Source organism: Abramis brama, assembly GCF_963993115.1.
Source record: "Abramis brama genome assembly, chromosome: 3".
Lineage (NCBI taxonomy): Eukaryota > Metazoa > Chordata > Actinopteri > Cypriniformes > Leuciscidae > Abramis > Abramis brama.
The window spans coordinates 25,726,631-25,747,720 of NC_139965.1; the positions used below are offsets into that span (position 1 = coordinate 25,726,631).

The window sequence follows — 21,090 nt, forward strand, 5'->3', positions numbered from 1 at the left end:
AATTCATAGAACAATGTCATCTGTCACCTGGCATGAGGTACTGACATATTAAAACACAGCAATTAATCAACATAGTGAAGCCAGGATCTTACAAACAGAGGCTGTGTTGCAATATCAGAAAAGAACCACAACGACAATAACAACATTGTTATTTTGAGGTAGAACAATGACTTCAACATTTGGAAGTGCTATATGTTGGATTTTTTTTCTTGTTTTGCTTCAGCAAGCAGGAGAGTGGCAGTCCTTGAAATCTGAGGTAGAGAAGCACCTTTTTCTCTTTTGACTGAATGCATGATGTGTATAAAAACAGAACAGACAGCAAGATGCAGATCTCAAAGACTTCCTACAAGACATTCATTCCAGCTGAGGTAGGTTTTTTGTTGCAAATTCTAAGGTTCACATAGCCAAGTCTAAAGTCTTTATGAAGGTTGAAACCTAATTAAAAAAACAAACAAACAAACAAACAAACAAACAAAAACATTGATATCAGTGGAAAAAAAATCCTGAGAATAATTTGAAATCCCTGGAAGAAGGTCTTGGTCTCCACTGGATGGGCTTGTGAAATCATTGGTAGGTTAAGAGAAGGCAGCACATCGAAAAACAGAACTAATATGTGGTAGAAGGAAAAATACTTCTTTGTTGTGCAGAAGAAGCCGAATAATATCACTTATAGATACTACTGACTGGAGAATGTATGCTGTCAGTTGTAACTGCAAGAGTGTATTTGTTCACCTACCAATGAGAAATAATAGCTGTCCATCACAGAACCTCACCCACTATGAGGCCAGAGAGACCCCCGGCATTACAGTCCAGTGATTCCCACAAAGGGAACTTAACTTAAGAATAATATATTCTTTGCACGATAAAAACAGAACTAAAAAATATGAATACTTCAGTTGACCTGAGTTGGACAGGAGTCTGAGTAGAGGATATTCTTGGCTTTCATTTCTTCATCAGTCTTCATCCTGTTGGCCCTCTGCTGGATGCCGCCGGAACTGCACCTCACACTCCTCCATCAGACTGAAGTCATCAAGGGGAAGTGTGGAAATCTGAGTTTCATTCAATGGACAGGAGACCAAAGAGCTCTCAATCTGAAAATAAATATAATCAAACAGAATGAGGTGAAAACATGATAAACATAACCAAACATGGTAATACTATAGTACTTTTCAGTGAGGTCAAGGAATATAATTAAGTCAAATAGTTAAGTTAATAGGTTTTGCTTTGATCCGTTCCAAAATGCATATCTTTCCATCCCACTTTTTCATGCACTGATAAAGTTGTTCTCTGAAAAGAACCATAACCATGCAATCCGCATGTCTATAAATGTATGCATTGTTCCCCAAGGCTCACTGTGTGGGTGGTGTCAGGTGGACTGGAGAAGTGGGATGGTCCTGAGAAGAGTCTCTCCATCTCATTGGAGTCGGTGCAGCTCTTTGCAGTGTGGGTTCCTCCATTCCCATCTTGGCTGAACCTGCGGGGGCCGCTAAGGGCCAAAGCCCCCTGCGAGGAGGAGGACTCTAACACGACACCTGCTGGGTTACGGCCCGCCTGTCGGGTGGCATGCATGGTTTTACACATCTTCAACCTGCAAAGACAGAACGATTCAACTCTGCATCCAAAGAAACATGTTGACTTGAAAAAGAAATTGATTTAAAATAAAACACCTGACGCCCACTGCAACTGCATTCACTATAAAACTATACAAGTGGCATACGCACATAGACAGCATTGATTTCCTCACCTGCCCCTGTAGCTGAACATGAGGAAAAGGACACAGAAAACGATGCATGTGACTCCGATGTGGATGCCGATGATGATGCCTGTGGTGGAGCTTTTATTCTGTTCGTCTTTTACACAGTCGCAAGGGGTATTTAGCACTGCAGGAAGACAATGCACACATACACACAGTCAATGTGAGTGAGTTAGTATGCTTGAATGTGTGGGAGTGAACAAGTGTGTTGCATCAGGCACCTGATTTCTCCACTGCCTCCTTGAGCGACATAAAGCGCATGGTGGCATTGCCCTCTCCATGCTGGTTAAAAGCCAGGATCTTAATTTCATACACAAAAGAGGGATCTGACGAGAGAGAGAGAGAAAAAAAAAGGTTTGGAACACTCAAACAAATCTCAATGGCAAAATGATTAATGATATGCATTAATTGAGCTTCGCTGACATGTTATATTTTTAAAACTACTAATTGTGTTTGACTGTAAAGTAAACCACTGGCTTTTAACAGGCTAAATGTAAATAAATAAATAAATACAGCCTTGAAAAAACAAGCATAAAAAAATCTATGTAAATAGTTCATAAATCCATTTATAAATGAACTGTCCCATTGTTTACTCAACAAAAAATACCTAAGATATATAACATAAGATTATTTCTTTGTTTGTTTTACATATTATTTACAAAGAAATTCCTTCTGCTCATATTTCATGAATAAAACTCCGCCGTGGCCAGACTCACCCAGCTGAGTGATGTTGTACTGGGTCACATTACGTGGGAAGGTGAGGGGTCCTGTGAAGAGGGGGACGGGGACCTTACGGTAGTAGAGATTGAATCCTTCCTGCTGGCCCATCTTGGTGGAGGGCTCCCACGTGGCCTGAACCACAGTCGAATTAATCACCCTCGTGAACAAGGCTGGTGGTGCAGGGACTGTAGGAATTGCAAACACAGGAATGTATTTTCATAGAAAATACAACAGGTGGGAACTTTACCCTGAACAACCTTGAATTAAAGCCTACGTTGAATCAAAAACACCTGAGAGAAAGGCTTTATTATTTGTTCCCCCAGGTGACTACTGCCAGCACAGTTAACAACTCAAAATAACTGGGAATTATATAGCTGTATACAACCTAATTAATTATATACAACTTTGTGTATGATTGTATAAATATGTTTTTATACCTTCTCCCAGAGTGCTCTCCACAGCCGTCTCAGAGGCTTTACTGGCTCCGCGGGACGTGTAAGCCTTCACATAGAAGCTGTAGCTGGTGGAAGGCTCCAGATCTCCGATTACCTGCTGCAGGGTCATTTTACTCACAGCCTCCTGGTACTCCATTTCCACTGGGTCTGAATGTAAAGTGTGAAGGTTGAACGAAGGAAAAAGAGAGACCATTATTAAACACTGAAAAATTGTACGAGAGAGAAAAACAAATGAAGAAAGATGGAGCAAGAGAGTGAAATCATTGGCGTGAGAGTAAGGATTAACCCCGACAATTGCCCACCTCTTAATGTTGGCAGCTCTCTTAGTCACTTTTATGGCTGCAGTAAATGTTATATTTCTCTCTATTATTTATTCATGCCAAATTGCTGTAAGTGATCATATATATTATATATGGCTCGTAATCCAAAACATATCCCACAGCGCTGTAAGGCAATGAAGCTGCAGCAGATGAAAGATACTATAGACGTATCTAAGCAATGGATAATAGTCATGGTAACACCACAGTGAGGAGAGAGAGTGAGAGAAAAAGAGAAAGCTCAGCAGAGGACATTTAAGAGCACATCGTGGGTCTCAGATCAGATGTTCAGCTGTATTTGCTCCAGCACAGAAAACATCAACATGCAACTTTAAAGATTCCCAGGAGACAGGGATTGATGAAAAAGAGCTTTCTCTTATTCTTTACCACCAAGTACTTTTACGTGCGTTTTAGAATTTTGGTTTCAGTCAGACTAAAACAGTAATTTGTCTTTTTAAAATGTCACATAAATGCTTTAGTCTGACTGTGAACTGCTACCACAGTTGATGGCAACAGGATAAAAGCAGCAATTTGCTATCGACTTTAAATCTCACTCATTTCCATAATAAAATATGTATTTTTATAACGTTTGTTGAAATATACATTTACACTTTAAATTAGAGGTCGACAGATTTATCGGTTTTGCAGATTCATCGGCAGCGATAACCGATTTCTGAAACTCTCTTATCTGCAATAATCCACACTGATTGTTTCTTCCGGTTGCGCCCATTGCGGGAGCGGCTGAAAAGGTTCCGCTGTTATTACATTTACATTAAAAAGTAGACATTTCAAGCTTTCTATAGTTACATTTTATATAGATTCAAGTGTACGCTAAGTTTCAGTTTATCATTGTGATGCACTCCAGTTCACTGAGACTGCAGTTCATGTTAATTTCAACATTTACTAAAAATACAATTATAAATGATTAATTATAATATTAATTAATGCACTATAGTAACATAAATGAAAAATAGTTTTTACAAATACTAAAATACTAGCTAATGCTAACAAAAGGGAACTTATTGTGACGTGCAATTTACATGCAATGTTTCTAAGTTATAGCAACACACACACACACACACACACACACACACACACACACACACACACACACACACACACACACACACACACACACACACACACACACACACACACACACACGACCTGTAATGCTTTAATTAATATAGTATATTAATATTTATATATTTAATTTAAAAGTTCATTACATTTTCATGCATTAGCCAATACTGTTTATTTTTGTAATAAAGTTCAGGAATATTTTACTTTGAGTGTTAGGTTTTGATTCAGAATCATTTCTTTAAAAAAAAACTAACGGCTAATCAATCAGTTATCGGCAGGTACTGCCCAACTTAGTTATCGGTATCGGTCCAAATCCAATTTCGGTCGACCTCTACTTTAAATAAAATACTGATTTACTGGGGAGCCTTTTACATTCAATGTTGGAGAAGAGCTGAGTAAATTAGATTTGATTTGATTTTGCGTGCTTGTGTGTGTGTTTAGGTTCATAAGTAGTTTTCCTACCAGCAGTCTTGCGGATATGAAGCACATATCCAATTATGTCCTGAGTGTTTTGGGTGGGCTCTTTCCAAGACACCTGAATGGAAGTTGGAGAAAGGGTGTCTGCACGTACACCCGTGGGCACACCCGGCAACCCATCAGCCCACAGGACGGTCAGACGAGCACTGGCCTGTGTAGAGCCCGCACTGTTCTCTGCAATACACTGATATATGGCCTCATCCTCCTGGGTTACTCCATAGATGGTCAGAGTACTAGCAGAAGAGGAGAGAGAGAGAGAGACTTTTTAACCTTTTTAACCTGAGCAAGAAACACTAATGTCAGAAAGCAGGGATGCACGATTCGGTATGATATTGATTATCAGCTGATATAAAAGAATAAATAAATTACCAGTCAGTATTGAATGTATATCAGCCAATATTGGATATTTAATTGTGCATGCTTATTTTCCCTATTTTTACATTTAAATAATCTTTACCGCCATCTAACACTCATATAATGTTAATCTTTCAAAAATATTTTTAAAGATTAACTTTATGTGAGTGTTAGATGATAATAATTCTGTTAAATCTGTTAAACACTGTTAAATCTAATCTTTAGCAAATCTCAAAATGCATATCCATTTTTCATATTGTAATTTATAATATTGTAATTCCTAAATTCCCATTACAAATAATATTTTAGTTTTAAGTGTTTTATTTAATTGAAACACTAATTTATTTAGACAAAATCGCATACATTTTAATATCAGCCATAACATGAAAATAATAATTGGCTTATCCGTATATAAATTGCTTATATCTGTGCATCCCTATCAGAAAGTCCTACAAAAAAGGGCTCACCCAAGTGCACTGACGACATCTAATCTTTTTCCAGTGTAAATGATGTAACTGGGATGAATAAAGCAAAAAACAAACCATATGCACCCACCATCTCATTAACATGAAGCAAACCCAACCATCTGTCAAACTCCTCCCTCCTGAATCATCCTCTTCACCTTCTATTCTTTCTCACTAGTCCTTATTTTTCTGCTCTCACTCTTTCAGTGTTTTTAACACCTCCTCCTTTGTGCTCCCCTTCATTGCTGGGGGATACATGGATGGTGGATGGGGGGTGCATTATTAGTGCTGAATATATAATTCATTTTTTTTCTCCCTTAATCCCGAGGCCATGAAAAAAAAAAAAAATTATAAAGGGCAAGGATATGAAAATGAGAGCTCTCAGCATATGCAAGCCTTTTGCTAAACCACACCTTCTTTTTGTGATATACTTGCATGCGGTTTGTGTTCTCGAACAAATGGCAGGGGTGTTATGATATTGCTGCTTCAGAGTGAATGGGAAAATGGAAAGGCGTTTAATGTATGCGTGTACGTGAATGCATTCATCTATTTTAAACACATGCAGCCTAAGAGGCAAGGTTTTTTTTTTTTTACATGCTATTCAGTCCTAGAGATTATCATCCTTTCTTTCATACTCTTCATGTCTCACCATCAGCCTCCAGCAATCTTTATCTCTCCTACATGTACACTCCCTACACATACAGATGCTACAGAACTCTTGCTACATTTACAGTACCTAGATGTGGACAGGACAAGATGCTTTTTATTTTTATTTGATACTATAGTATGGGATCACTTTTGTCTTCAGGTTATTGAGGTCAGTGTTGCTCTGTGAGACGTGGCTGAATCAATTTCTGTGCTCAATTCGATCGTCTGAATTGGCGATGTCTAGTGGTGCAATTATAATGTGGTGCAAGGTCACTTTCTTTCCATTTGATGGGATGGGTTTGATGCAATCTTCTAGAAAACGACTGAAGAGACCTCTTTAAGTAGGCTTTTGCACTAAAATCAAGAACTTTTCTGCACTTACACTCCTGCTCTGGAACTTATGGAAATTTGACATGGTATAGCTTCTTATTAGCATATTGCGTTCTCCCTTTGATTAATCCCTTCTGCTTGTATCATTCTCCATTGTAAGTCGTTTTGGGTAAAAGAGTCTGCTAAATTAATAAATGTAAATGCTAATTTCAAAGATACAGAAAAATATGTACTCTCCTCTGCCAAATTGCATCTCTAAACCACATATTTATGGGTGCTTCTATATGAACCAGCTTGACATATTATGTGTGAAGTGTTTAATTCACCTGTAAAACATGCTAACAGATCTCTGTCGGAGGAATGTCGAGATGAATGGCTAGGGCTGGTTGGCAACTTCACACCACTTCCACTTTTTCTGTACAGCCCACACACACTAATTAAGCTAACAATAAATCCAGCTGTTTTTGTAATTTCACACCAGCATGACATGCTTCCAAGTCATACCCCCAACCCTGTGCTCTATGGACCAATCTATCAGCCATGATTCATAATGTCATCCCTGCTCTCCGAGGAACAGTGTGACAAACATTAGTCTCCCCACAAGCAGCACAGTCAGTGTCAGTTATGCCCACTAAGGCCCAAACAGACCCCTCATTGTCCACAACAATGTTCAAAGGCCCCATGACTTTTCCAGTTGTTCGTGAATTACTGGCTAAGTTTTAAGGATAACATTTAAAAAATACATATTTTCTACCCAATAAAATATTTTAGAGCTGGGCATAACTAGAAAAATGCATAATTAGTATAAATATTCTCATGGAGTTATACGATTTTATTTTCATGACAATGGGAACCCTGGTTCTTCAAAGAAAAAGAAAAAAAGTCATTGAGGGGGCGAATTAATTCTTCTTCTTATCCTTTCATTAATCGCTTATTTTAATGCTTGTTTTGTCTATTTTTTCTTGGAGTTTTCCTTAGGCCCACACAAATATAAGCTAAACAAACTTGATTTTTTCAGTTTCAGAAATGAGTCAGAGCGCATTTTGAAAGTAAATAGGGTCAATTTGAGTTCATGTTTAATAAATTGACTTAATTTAGAAATAAATTATTGTTTCTTCATCATTCTCTGAACCTTTTTAAAGAGCCACACTTAACTTTTGCAACTAGAAAAGGGATGCAGCCAGCAATATTAAAACTGATATTAAAATCAAACTATATTAAAATTAATTGTTATGCACAATAAATTGCAGATATTGAAAATTCTACACCATTTAGAAACATAAATAAAATAGTTGTTCAGAATACTGATGTTTGAAGAGGAACAGCACACATTGTGCTGGGACCATCTGCACCCTCTCTATCTGTCTATACATCCTGGCCTCTCCTTGGGTTGACAGAGAGCATCCTGAGACAGGAGGGCTGCTATTCAGCACACTGAGAGCATGTTTGCACAGTCGTCACAGAGCACTGCCTCTTGAATGGGGTGGTCACCCTTATTCAGTCCTCTAAAAGTGAGAGAGAGAGGGGGAAAGATGAGAAGAGGGTGGGAAATGGGGAGTGTTAGGTAGAGGAGAGGCAAATGAGGAAGGGGTGCTTAGCTGTCTCTCCACTCAGTGAAAGCCAGGTGGAAATGACTGATTGCAGGAGAGGTCAGAGGTCAAGGCCATAGCTCGCTCCATTTTGCATGGGTTAGAGAGAGGGTAATGACCAAGAAGCACGTAATGGAGTTTAAAAATGGACAAAAAGAGGAAAAGAAAGGGAACAAATGAGCACTCTTTTGTCTGCTCAGCTGCAAAACATGGTGAAAATTGTCCACATGGTTTTCTCAAATAAGGTTTAAAAATATTTCTTAAAGTCTCTGCATGGTCATTTCAACATGAAAGACAGCAGAGATTGGACAGTAAAGTAGATAAACAGATTTTAGGCCCAATTCAAACCTGTGTCATATGTGAGTGTGTGCCATGGCTCTTTTAGTCTACATGGTCACTTTTGCATTTTAGCAATGAAAAAACATGATGGATCAAACTTGAGACCAGGGAAAAGGGCTCTCAGTGAAAGAAGCCCTTCTTTGAAGAGTTACCAAACTACAAAATTAAAAATGATCAAACTCAGCAATAGTGCACATTCACACATGCATGTATGCGCAGTATGTGAAATGCACACATAATATATAACCACCTTCAAAGTCCTTCTAAGAGCCGGCCGGTGCAGTGTGATTTGACTGCGGGTCACTGTGGCATTTTGATTACTGCTGTAATAGTGTTTTATGTTTATGGAGCAGGCAGTGACCCCACCCTCTGCTCCTGCAGCTACTGAACTGCATGACCTCCGCTCTGACTGCAGCACTCTAACACATGTCTGCAAATGCCTGCGCGGATACAGAGAGCACACGCACCTTCACTAGTGTTTGACTGATTCAGTATTAAATAATGCCATAATCAATCACTTGTCAAAAATCAATAAAACGATGACACACTATTTGAAATTTAATTGCAATTTGTTTTACTGTCATTTTCTTTAACACCTGTGTCTTCAATGTAAAAATGCCCATGTTTTTCTTTTTTAAATATCTCATCTGAGTATCTAAATCTTCTTGTAGGCAATTTCCTCGATTATATGTCAAAAATCAGTGGCAATGATTACACTATTGGAAATCTAATTGTTTTTTATTATTATTGTCACTTTCCTTAAATAATGCCTCTGTTTTTAAGGCAAAAATGGTTATTTATTTATTTATTTATTTATTATACCTCATTTGAATAGCTCTGGAAATATAGGAAGATTTTATATATATATATATATATATATATATATATATATATATATATATATATATATATATATATATTATATATTATATATATATATATATATATATATATATATATATATATATATATATATATAGTACTGTGCAAAAGTCTTAGGCATGTTAATATGTGAGATTTGTGTATGCACAAGGAGTCTGACAACAGCCGGTATGATCTGATCTCACCATCATCGAGTCCGTCTGTGATTACATGAAGAAACAGAAAAAACTGAGACAGACTAAATCCAGAAGAACTGCGGGAACGTCTCCGAGATGCTTGAAGAAACCTTCCTGCAAAGCTACCTGAAAAACTATGCGCAAGTGTACCTGGACAAAAGCCGTTTTAAACGCAAAGGGTCGTTACACCATATATTGATTTGAATTAGTTAGAAGTTAAATCATAAATAAATTCAATTTGTGATTTTATTTTTGAAAGCATTCTCACTTTACAACATTTTAACACAAGTGCCAGTACTTTTCACAGTACTGTAGCTTTGCAGGAAGGTTTCTTCAAGCATCTCGGAGACGTTCCCGCAGATCTTCAAGATTTAGTCTGTCTCAGTTTTTTCTGTTTCTTCATGTAATCACATCATGGACTCGATGATGGTGAGATCAGATCATCCTGGCTGTTGTCAGATTCCATGTGCATAAAGAAATCTCACTGGATTATTACAAGTAATGGCAAAAATAATGTTTGGAAATGTATTGATATTTCCTACTGACACAAAAGATATAAATAACTGACTTAAAACCATTTTTTTGGGGGGGGTACTGCATTTTTTTTAAATCTCATTTGATCCATATGTACAATCTCAAATCTGTCTTGACCTCCCTTGCCTGTACTTTGTGTTGTGGTTAACTGCAAAACTGAATCCAACCAAAGGAGATTTTTTTGGTTGTTTTCCTCCCCTCCCTATTTGTGTGTGTTTGGTCCAGTCATGTGATTGTTTATGTGTCTGTGTATCAAAATTGAAAATACTACAATAAATAAAATGTATAAAAAAACAAAAACAAAAAAACACCATAATGCCATCACACAATCAGAATCTCTTCAGTATTCTGGCCAATACTGTACAATAGTTGTTTTCAATAACAGATAAATAGCTGATTTTAAGAAAACTAAAGTGCACTAAAAACTCAAACACACTTATTACTGAGCACAAAAACACACAACTGTTACCATAGTTACATGTGCACCAACAGACTCAACACACACTCTTAAAAGGAACAGTTTTCTTCAAAAGATTGTAAGGGTTAAATCTATGATATAATCTATTGCTAAGTTAGTGCCCTTTGAATTAGTGCTATAGATGATGGAAAAGGTAATCTAAACCTTAAAATATATATATAAAAAAAAAGGTAGGCAAATATGCAAAAAATATCCAAATTAGCTGATACCTATAAATAACTGAAAAAAAAAATGCTCATATTGGCTAATAACTAATATGATGCTGATAACATGATAACATGTATATTGTGCATTCCTAACATTCTCCATAATTATTTTTAAAAATGTATTTAATTACATTTCTAATTATAGTCAGTAATTATTTTCTTGTTACAGCCGATAACTGGCTGATATTCAATATGATATATATATGTATATGTATATATATTATATATATATATATATATATATATATATATATATATATATATATATATATATATATATATATATATATATATATATATATATAAAAACAAAAAATACAACACTGAAAACTAACATAATATTTAAAATGATTGATAAGTGAATTTAGGCATAACAATATTATAAAGTACACTATGTGTGTTACCAACAGCAGACAAATGCATAAATGTATACACAATACAGTACATAAAAAAGCAATGCTGTATAAATAAAAACAATCTGAACTCCTGCTTCTAGATGTTCCAAATTCATGTAAAAGTCAGTGTGCATCTCAGTGGAGACTCATGAGAGCGTGAGCATGTACAAAAGAGAGGTGAGGGCAAAAAGACAAGCTAATGGGTTTGCACATGTCGAGTGTGTACGTTTATGTCATATGGCAATAACACCATGACTGGTGCTGATAAACAATATAGCTGACAATATAACACCATAAAGGTGAACTGTGAAATTGTTTTCAATACTCTTATCCCAGTTTAATGCACAGGGAAAACTATAAACAATCCATTCATAGGCTGACCAAAGACTGGAAACATTGTGGCACTTTCAAAACACTGTTCTCTAAAGACAGGTGTGCTATTATTTTTCTAAGCAACCATGCTAATAATTTTTTGTCATACAATTGTTGAAATGGGTCCAAGATTTATGCACAGATTTATTGAGGAGAGGTGTATAATTACCTTTCTAAGTGATCAGAATTATGATTCTAGTGGTGGACGTTGAAATGACTAAAAGAACCCCATAGAGTTTGATTGAAGGATCAGCTGGAACCACGGGCATGTTCCTGTGGCTCAAACAGCAGATCACGGTGCCAGCAATGCCAAGCTCATGGGTTTGATTCCCAGGGAATGCAAGAACTTTTAATGTAGTGCAAGTCGCTTGGATAAAAGTATGGCAAATGCATAAATGTATTGCACACAAAAAGTAGTTGCAGCTAGGCTTTTTTGGCCAATAAGCAATCACCTAATAATCAACCATTACACCCCAGCAACCAGTAGAACACCCTAGTAACTCCATAGCAATACTCAGAAAACATTAGCAACCACATAGCAACTCTCTGCCCACTATTCCACTTTATGAGTCAATTAGCTAATGGTGTGAGACTCAGAAATTCCAACTGATCCATTCCTGTGTTCTCTCTACATCTACCTGCTTGATGCCTGTCTCAGCCTTCTTGTCTTTCCCAATTTATTTCTTTTAGCAATGAAATGTCTCTCTCCATCTTTGCTGTTATAAATTTTAACCGCAATGAAATCGATTTTCTCTCACACCATAAACATGCTCTTTAACCACAACAAAAATCCCAGGCAATAAAACTTTTATTGCGATAGGCAAGGAATCACGTTTCATTTCCATTTCCAAAGACATGATCGAAAAAAAAAAGAAAAAAAAATAGCACAGCAGATAAACAGAAAGCTGAGCGTCTTTCATAGCAGACAAGGCCCGTTCTAGATCAGAAGAATGCAGGACAATGTATCATATTATGACCTCGAATAGTGCCTTCCTAACATGGTTGTCATAACACTATCTAGGAGAGGACAACCGGCAACATGAGAATGTCCTTCAGTGACACAAACAGTGGGCGCCTTCACTAATGCCTTCTGTAAGGTGACTCCATTGGTAATAAATGACAAGGTTTAAGTTCAAGTACTAACATTACTAAAACTGAAATAAAAATAAAGCTGAATAAAATAAACATGACAAAAGCACATAACAAAATTACTTTAAAATGAAATAACCTAAAAATATAAAACATTTAATATCAATAAATAACATTCAAATAACACTGGTCTCATAGGCGAATTTGCAGGTGGGACAGGTGGGACGTGTGGGACGTGTCCCCACCACTCTTTTTGAAACATCTCGCTGCACGCATGTACCCGAAACAAAAGAAACATCTCCAGCTGATTAGCAATTCATTTGTTTGTGTTAAATAAGAGGTGATCTGGCACAGGAATGTGTTGTTTTTGAAATCATGCTGAGTGCTCGTTGCTGCTGTTATCAATGGCGGAAGGCAACACTGTTCTCCTGGCGCTTGCGCACAGTCTCCACACAGATGAGCGTTTCTACGAGAGCAATCTATTGCTAACCGTTGCGGAGACTCACCATTTGTCCTGGTGAAATCACAAAACAAAATGCACATCCCTGTTCTTGATATACAATCACTGATGAAAATCTTTGGTTTTAATGAGAAAACAAAAAATAAACGGGCGGATTAGAACCCAGAACCTCTGGCACGCTTAACAAAAATTCTACCACCAGTCCATTAGGACACACAAATCATTAATGCAGAGCTACGTATTTATTCATTAATGTAAATACTCTTGTAGATATAAGCCTATAGTAGATATAAGGATGAAAATATCACATTAAACATAAGGTCTATGTCAATAGTTGATATGTGACCCTGGACCACAAAACCAGTCACATGGGTACATTTTTTTTAAATTGAGATTTATACATCACCCGAAAGCTGAATAAATAAGCTTTCCATTGATGTATGGTTTCTTAGGATATAACAATATTATAACTAATAGATAATAGATACAACTATTTGAAAATCTGGAATCTGAGGGTGCAAAAAAATCGAAACATTGAGAAAATCGCCTTTAAAGTTGTCCATTTATGTTTGTGATTGTGCTGCTTTCACTCACAAAAATAAATGTTTTATATATTTACAGTAGGAAATTTACAAAATATCTTGTAAATTTTGAACCATACAATGTGTTTTTAGCTATTGCCACAAATATACCCGTGCGACTTGTGACTGGTTTTGTGATCCAGGGTCACATATAAGGATGAAACTATCACATTAAACATAAGTTATATGTCAATAAATTAAACTCAATTTAATACTTAAATTGATTTCTGGACATCGTAATGTTATTTTTTGTGCATTTATTATTACTGGACCTTTTCAGCTCACCTGTTGTTGTTCCTGAGTTTGACATGCCCATCGGGCTCTAAGATCTGTCCATTTTTCAGCCAGGTGAGCTGGGGGACTGGCTCACCCCGGGCCAGACAAGTGAAGATGGCAGTTGTGCCCACCGGGCGAGCAATGGACTGAGGAGGCTGCACAAACTCTGCTGGGGCTGTAGACCGATAGAGAGGAAGAAAAATGAGAGATAATGAGAAGTCAGTTATTGCCAATACAAAACATGAGTTTATTAAATAAAAAAGGCTTGAAATTTCGGAAACCTCAGTTACTGTTGGAAATTTTCACTAAGTGATTTAAAAATGAGCCCAGTTTGCTCCTTTGCACTAATGTTCCCAATTTCACCCGGTTCCATTTACATATGTCACGTATATGCTAACAACGGTAATAGAAAAACACAGTGCACACAGTGCTGAGAGAGAGGGAGGGAGTGTGTTTACGTTGCTTTGGCTTCATCACATTTAAAATGAATATATTGTGACAGCAGTGGGTGGTAACAGGAATGAACTTAGAGAAAGCATCAGATTAACTCGATTAGAGAAGGGCAAAAACAGATTTCACAGGGCCAGAAGAGGAAACTGACAATCCATAAATGACACAGTGTGAAAATTAAAATAGATTAAGTGCTGCAGAACAGATGTGGGGGGGCTAGGAAGGGATATTTGGACCACAAACATCTTCTAGCACCCCAGAGGCTTCTGCTGCCCCCAACCGCACCAGATACCCTCCTCCTCCTCCTCACTCACTCACCGCATGTTAATACTGCCAACTGACACAGACTGCAGCTAATCCAATAGTCCTTTACTGCTTAATTAGGACACATTTAATCTGGGAAAATTTGAAATTGCTGACTGATTAGCCACCGTTCGCTCATTTGTATCCGTTTTAATTACCATAACAGCATTCATACTCGTTCAGGGTGCAATGGCTTTAATTATTAAAGTCCTTTAAATCGCAAGTGTTGATCCTGCTCTCAGTCTCTCTCCTGTATTTTCAGTGTTACCAGCTTCTCTCAATAAATAAATGATAAGAGAGGTTGCTAACTGCTCTCAGAGGTCTGTCCAGTGCATCTCACAGCCCCACAAATTAGTGCTCTTTTTTCTTTTCTTATCCCTGAGTGCACAAAAGAGAGAGAGAGAGAGAGAGAGAGAGAGAAAGAGAGAGAGAGAGAGAGAGAAAGAAAGAAAGAGAGAGAGAGAGAGAGAGAAAGAGAGAGAGAGAGAGAGAGAGAGAGAGAGAGAGAGAGAGAGAGAGAGTGGGGGATGGGTTGAGGGACTGAGTATTGATGTATCACTGTGATATATCATCAGAGACACCTCTTCCTTCCTTTCTTATCTCTCTGTTTCTCTCACTTATTTCTCTCTTGGGATTTTAAGAGAGAATCTCTTCTTTCCCCCCTCCCCTCTTACTACCAATATTTACATTCATTTTTTTAATACATCGCTCTTACTCTCTTCCTCCTCTCTCTCTTTAATGTAAATGAAGTGCATTACAGTAAGCAAAGGCTGCTTCACCATCTGGCCACTAAGATCATATCAATTCTCATCTACCCCTACAACGCTGCTCCCGCTATCATGGATACTTTACACCCGCTGAGATTCAGTCACTAACCTCTAAGGCAGTTAATAAAAGTACTACTAAAAGTAGTGATGCTACTAAATATTTTTTTTGTAGTGTACTGAATAATACAATACACACAATAATTCAGTTGTTAGTGTAGTCACTACATTATAGTGTATAGCTTTTCTAGCAACAAGCTACTTTTTCTCCACATACTGCTAATGTGTTTATACTGTATATATTTGCGAAGCTTTGAAGCTGAGACAATAATCAAACACATACTCCTAAACTGTCCTAAACTCAATTTTGTGAAATATCTGAAGGTTCCAATCACCTAGCAACCATACCTTAAAATCTCTGGTAATACCACCAAATTTGGCACACACCAAGTCAAAACCAATATCTATAGAAAAAAACATATATTCATTCACTTTTTTCCCCCATGATACCACAACTGTTTGATTAACATTAATGAGACTGACAGACCTGCTGTTCCCACACGGATCTAATATAATGTTACACATCAGATGTTTTTCCCAAACAGTTAACCAAATGTTAATTTAAGACATAACAGATAATGTTTGCATGAATACTCGCAAAGACAGATATTTTGAAATACTGTGTTTATGTGTATACCGGGATCGTACGCTGTCTGAGAGGTGTCTGTGCGCAGTGCGCACACCTCGGATCTGTCAGTCAGCGCGAGAAAGATTGTTTTGTTTACATCATCATGAGTTTGAAAATCACATTTCATTGGTTCAGACTCTTGACATCGAGAATTCGCTATGAATATTCACAAAGTTGGAATGCTGCGCTTTAAAACGATACCAAAACTAACCAGTCATCGTGAAGCAAGCAGAGAAAAACAGCAATTTTCATGGACAAGTTACAGGTACTCCTCTCTAATAAGGATGAAGATAAGGGTACTATACGGTTATCCGGACCACATGTGATGACCTACCCCAACCCCGCCCCTAAACCTACCCGTCACTGGGGTTACGACCAACCAAGAGCGGTTGTGGTCACGTGTGGTCAGGTGTGGTCCGGATAACCATATAGTACCAAGATAAGTTACTTTTACTTTTAGAAATTCCTATCTGGAGCACTGGGGTCGCTAGACGAGGGCTTTATTAAATCATTTTTGTGAAAACCTCAAATTCGACCAAAATTAAAAAATTTCACTTGTTTTGCCTGTAGCTTATAATTAGCCTGTGCACATTCCGACTCATTTTGCCAGCACGGGTCACATATAGTTTTGGGAACATTTTCTTTTAGAAAAGGCTCACCTTGGACAACAAGACGTCCCTGAGCAGTTCTGCGCACACGGGTTCCTGGTTTGTTGGCCGCACAGACGTAAATGCCAGAATGTTGAACTCTGACATCAGAGATCATCAGGTTTCCTGTTCCTAGTACTTGGATACCCTCAACTCCTATTGGGCGACCATCTGAAAGAGAAATGAAGACACAGTGTTGACAAAGACAAGGGAAAGATGTCATAAAGATAATTTCAAAGAGAATTAAAGAGATCAGTAGAGGGAATTAAAAGCGGCATATATAGGAGAGAATATAGAGTCACATGATTATCCAGCCATAAAATCATTTCCTGCCCCATAGTAACTAAAAATAAATTTAACAGGACAACAGAAGCATGTGATGAGCCTCCGGATTTAACAGCACTGGTTAAATGTGACTAATTATGGAGTACAAAGCCCTATCCCTCTTTCTGCCACGGGGCAAAGAATATCTTAATAGACAGGAAAAATCGGAGAAAAAGAGAGAGAAAAAAAATACAACTCTTGTATAAAAAGTGTACACCGAAAAAACAAGGTTCCAAGAAGGGACATATGAGATGACCTATGAATGCCAGTGATGCAGGATGTCCCATGTTACCATGGACAGGACATCTCCTATACATGTGAAGAACTCGCACACTTTCTATATGAGCAATGAATCTCATGAGCTACTGTAAACTGTATCAGTCTGGACCATCTCACTCACTAGAGCTAATTGGACACTCAGTGAGGAAAAGTGCTAATAAAAATTAACAGTCCCTCTAAATACATCTTCCATTCATTTCACTGGCCTCTCAGGTCTCTAATTCTGTTTTTTTAATGTGCCTGTCAAAATGAGACACAGTGTTAGATACTGCGGCACGGTGCAGTTCATAACACCAGATTTAACTGACTGGCATCAGTTGTGAGGTGCACAAACATTCCCACTTATCATTCAGCAACTGATTGGAGCTTCTCAATCCAGTTCCACACAGTTAATGGTAACACTCATCTGTCTTTAGAGATACAGGCTTTTAGTATTTGTGGGTTGATTAGCAACCCATGATTATTGTATTGTTGTTGCTTTGTGTGAATATCATTGGGTCTCATTCACTAAGCATGCATACGCACAAATTTGTGAATGAAATCTGCGTATGAACGTTTTCATGAACAAATTCACCAAAATCTTTCATACTAAAATTTATTCTAAATTTAAGAAAAAATATAGGAACAACTGAGACCACACATACACAAAAAGCACTTACTCTGTGCGGCCATATCATTTTGTTAAAAAGATACATTTCATCTTATCGTGACTATAATTATATTATATTACAATAACAAAAGGGGATATATTTTGAAGATGCCCAGAATCTATTTCCCCTAGACAATATTTTTGTAGTACATTTTACTGGCCAGACCTTTCTCCCCATAACAAATGTGTGTGCTTTCTGGTAGGTATGAATCAGCAAGCATGCATGCTTGGTTGTGTGTATTAGCATGAACTAAACTCACTGGCTCCTAAATAAGATGACATAAATGCAGAATGGCATTAATCACTAACTGTAGGAGACGTATCACATTCATTACTGAGCTTAGCCTTGATTTGCTCTCGCTGTAATCTAATCCAGCAAAATCCCATTGTTAGCAGTTAATTCCAGCAACACTGCAGAAGGTAATATCCACAATCTGATTAACAGCCGTTACAGGAAGACACCATCATTTACATTCTTAATGGGAGAATCACATAAGATAATAGCTGGGAGAGCGAGAAAGAGTTCAGAAACGGATTATTATACAAGTGTGGGAGTCGCTGTGAAATCTTGCTTGAGAGAGAGCAGTTGGTGTGGGTCATTTCATTTCTTCATTAATCCCAAGTAAGATAAGACAGACAGATCTGGCAAAGAGCGTTCAATGACCAAAAACGTCTGAAACCATTTCAAGTTTGTGGCTTCAGAACTCTGAGCACGCTTAAAAATAAATGAGCTATTTTTCACACAGAAACCAATCTCACTGTACAGTATCAGAATGTTCGATCTATAATATCCATCTCTTAGAGAGAAGGATGGAAGAGTATTTCTTTCACCATTCCAAACCATTTGGCTCCAGTAGATTGAAGTGTTAATGGCTTTAATGCAGCAGCCAGTTTATTTTAATAGGGCCATATCATCAAAAACTGAATGTTCTGGATCTTTGGAACTAAAAGGGTTTGATGTTTAATATATTTTAAAATGCAATTTATTCCTGTGCTATGATGGCAAAGCTGAATTTTCAGCAGCAATTACTCCAGTCTTCAGTGTCACATGATCCTTCAGAAATCATTCTAATATGATGATTTTGTGCTCAAGTAACATTTCAAAAATGAAAATTCTGTTCATATTCCCTCATATTGTTCCACACCTGTATGACTTAAAATAATGAATTCTGAACGTTTTTAACGACACCATGAGTCTATGGGGTCCAAAACAACATCAATGGACGGAAAAAAATATCTATTTTCGAAAGATCATCTTTAATGTTTCACAGAAGAAAAAGTCATACAGGTTTGAAACGGCATGAGGGGGAGTAAATTATGCCCATATTAATTTTTAGTGAACTACTCCTTTAAGTCCAACTAAATTAAGACATTTTTGGTGCAAGACACCTTAACTAAGTGAACTTTAAGGAGAAAAATAAGATGATAAATAATTTAGGATATGACCCCTTTTTAAAAGGAATCTTTCCATATATAGATTGACACATTTTCTCTGATCTTCGTCCTCCATCATGTTGCATTAGCTTGGTGGAGGAGATTTTTCCCTTTTCTCTTTTTCAGTTGATTGGGTAATGGGTATTTTATAGTCAGTGTGCAGTGGAGAGCATATTAAAGCTCTTTGCAGCATTCCGACTGGAGCGGAGGTGGGTTTTGCTCTGATAAGCACTCAAGGCAACTTAAAGTCTTACCAAGTCTACTCCACGAAACGATTGGACGTGGGTAACCCGTGGCAACACACTCCAAGATGGCAGTCTGGTGAACTGTGAGGGTGAGGTTTTCAGGGCCCACTAGGATCATGGGTTCTTTGTAAACAGATGACTGGGAGCCTTCAGGAAGAGAAAGGTAAAGCAAGTTACAGAAAGAAAATGATGTGGAAAGACTCAAGAAAGCAGAGAAGAACTTCTGAGCAGACCTGAGACTGTGAGCTGCGCTCCTGCACTGTGTTTGACTCCAGCACTGTTGTGGGCAACACAGCAGAACACCCCACCATCCTCAGGGCGTACTCCTGTTATCTGCAGCACACCCGTGGGCAACAGAGTATATCTGCAAAGAGACAGACATAGACCGGCCCACAGTGAGAGGGAGACATGTATATGTTCCAACAACACTGGGCACATCCCTTCAAATGTCTTTGTGTGGAATTGTGTGTATTTACGATGCTACCTGTCATCAGAGGTATCCACGGGCCGCCCGTCTCTTTCCCAGCTGATGACCGGCTCAGGCAAGCCATGGATTTGGCACTGAAATCGTCCAACACCTCCTAGCTCTGCACGCACAGAACGTGGCTGCACATGAAAATCTGCCATTGCTGAGGACAAAAGAGACAGAGAGATTGCTTTAACCCTTGTACACAAAGAAGGTCATTCACATACCTGCAATTCAAAATACCACCATTTAAACAATGGAGACAGCGCAAGAACAATATGCAAGCATTCACAGTTTCTCAAAGTGATGAAGTAGGACAAAAACAAAGTGACAGGTTCTGAATCTGTAAAATGTCCCACCACATCATACTGGACCTTTTTTCTTCCTAAACTTCTCAAAATAGAGTGATAGAATACACAAAGTGCAGGTCCAGGAAATCAACAACTTAAGTGTGATCTGCTGTGCTCTGATCTACAGTCACAAATTCAGAACTACAATGATGAACTGAAGCTGCAGTAAGAATGACAACACTATGAAATACTTTGCATATTCCTGTTTAGTGTGTGTTTAAGTATACAACAGAAATATCCAATACCAATTTCTTCAACAAGTTAAATAGATTGATTTTGTGTAATAGTTTTGGAGAATACACTAGCGTTCAGCAAAAGTTCAGCAAGTTCTTTATTCAGCAAGGATGTTTAAAATGTATTAAAATATTTTAAATTGTAATATTTCACAATATTACTCTTTTTTTTGTTGATATTAATAAATGCAGAATTGTTGAGCATAAGAAACTTCTTCAAAAAAAATCTTACCAACCCCAAACTTTTGAATAATGGTGTATATACTCAGCATCCCATGTT

General features: G+C 37.6%; 1 protein-coding gene across 1 annotated transcript; it reads right to left on the minus strand.

Moving 5' to 3' along the window:
• Positions 1 to 216: 216 nt before the first annotated feature.
• On the minus strand, positions 217 to 20,388 carry igdcc3 (immunoglobulin superfamily, DCC subclass, member 3; the record flags this gene model as incomplete). The annotated part of the gene is made up of 12 exons (XM_084107805.1): positions 217 to 1,091; positions 1,354 to 1,588; positions 1,745 to 1,880; positions 1,975 to 2,079; positions 2,470 to 2,658; positions 2,911 to 3,075; positions 4,791 to 5,038; positions 13,988 to 14,153; positions 16,843 to 17,001; positions 19,771 to 19,908; positions 19,995 to 20,125; positions 20,246 to 20,388. The coding sequence occupies 12 exons, from the start codon at positions 20,386 to 20,388 to the stop codon at positions 954 to 956; spliced, it is 1,953 nt and encodes a 650-aa protein (XP_083963931.1). The 3' UTR covers positions 217 to 953.
• Positions 20,389 to 21,090: the final 702 nt, after the last annotated feature.